Below are 1,455 nucleotides of genomic sequence, written 5' to 3'. Positions count from 1 at the left end.
TCATCCCTCGGGATCAGTAATGATTCCAGTGAGGATCTAATGGGCTGTAATGACTAATCTTCTTTTATTAGCCATTGTGTCTAATGGAATGAGGTCAAGCACAACATTGGCTGGTTCTTCCTGGAGCTTTTCAGGTTATTATGATTCCCATTTCCGGTAGATTTGCGTTCAGTGAATATAGAATAGATTCTAGACCAAGGGCCAACTTTAAGCCTCAGGTAATTGTGTGAGAATAGTTGACAAGTAATTTTTATTTATGTAATAGTTATAGAACGAACATACAATTTCCTTTCGGAAATAACCATAACATGTACAAGGATTCACTTACCTGTAATTGCGAGGTTGACAAGGTTGACCCAGGCATACAGTGCCCACCAGGGTATCAACGTCACCCTCATACTGAGATGGTGAAACGGGGCGGTAAACACCGCAGAGTTTAATAATTGTTTTTTTCTTCTCAAATATCTACTATAGTATCGTATTACTATATCAAACTGCCTTGATGATTATTTTTCTGTTTTTTGTTGTTGTTGATGATGGTTGGATTATCACGTACACAAGATACCAACTATATTTATTAGATATGTTTCTTATATCTCAAACAATTATAACTGTATTTTCAAATGTAAGCAAAAAATCAGTATCAGGGAAAGACAAACCGGATTAATGTTAGTTTATTATTTTTTATCATTTTATCAAGCGTCACATCATTGTCCATTAGAATACATAGATAGATACACATAGAAGCAAGAATTCATCACAGCACAGGAAGACGAGAAAAAAAGAAAGAAAGAAAGAAAGAAAAAAAAACAAGCAGAAAATTTCTACAAATATCCCGTGAACATCAACAAGTCCACAAACAAATACATAAACAAAATAAATAGATAGCCAGAGAGAAAAATAAAAACAAAAACAAAAGAGTCAGGATAAAAACACCAATTACAATTTCGTTTTACGGTCCTTTCCCTCCCTCCCACACCACCATCGTATAAAAGCTCTGTCAGGCAAAGCGCGAGAGACTCGAACAGACAGACAGGAGCGACACGTCCACCTTCCCTCGCAGCTGGCGGATAACTGTCGGGGGAGACGCGCTGGCAGCAAGACTCAGTCCAGGCACCCGCGCACCACCAGGGGAGGGGAGAGGGGGTAGAAGGATGAAGTAGCATGTCAGAATGTTAGTGATGTAGGGAAGATTTGAGAGAAAGAGAGAGAGATAGAGAGTATGAGAAAGAGAGAGAGAGAGAGAGAGAGAGAGAGAGAGAGAGAGAGAGAGAGAGAGAGAGAGAGAGAGAGAGAGAGAGAGAGAGAGAGAGAGAGAGAGAGAGAGAAGAGAGAGAGAAAAATAGAGAGGAGAGAGAGAGAGAAATAGAGAGGAGAGAGAGAGAGAAAAATAGAGAGGAGAGAGAGAGAGAAAGAGAGAGGAGAGAGAGAGAGAGAGAGAGAGAGAGAGAGAGG

The 1,455-nt window shown here is 39.9% G+C and overlaps 1 protein-coding gene across 1 annotated transcript in view; it reads right to left on the bottom strand.

Moving 5' to 3' along the window:
* Window positions 1-1,061, bottom strand: part of LOC122259256 (uncharacterized) — a 155,064-nt gene extending 154,003 nt beyond the window's left edge. The window contains exons 1-2 of the mRNA XM_086544718.1: window positions 1,031-1,061; window positions 329-611 (exon numbers count right to left, since the gene is read on the bottom strand). Coding sequence (XP_086400844.1) covers window positions 329-398 — 70 coding nt within the window. The 5' untranslated portion in view covers window positions 399-611; window positions 1,031-1,061. The remainder of the gene's footprint in view (window positions 1-328; window positions 612-1,030) is intronic.
* Between the last annotated feature and the right edge of the window lie 394 nt (window positions 1,062-1,455).

This window comes from Penaeus japonicus, unplaced genomic scaffold (genome assembly GCF_977035675.1).
Source record: "Penaeus japonicus unplaced genomic scaffold, GWHDUDI00000001_assembly GWHDUDI00000015, whole genome shotgun sequence".
Classification (NCBI taxonomy): Eukaryota; Metazoa; Arthropoda; class Malacostraca; order Decapoda; family Penaeidae; genus Penaeus; species Penaeus japonicus.
This window is presented reverse-complemented; position numbering and strand designations above follow the sequence as displayed.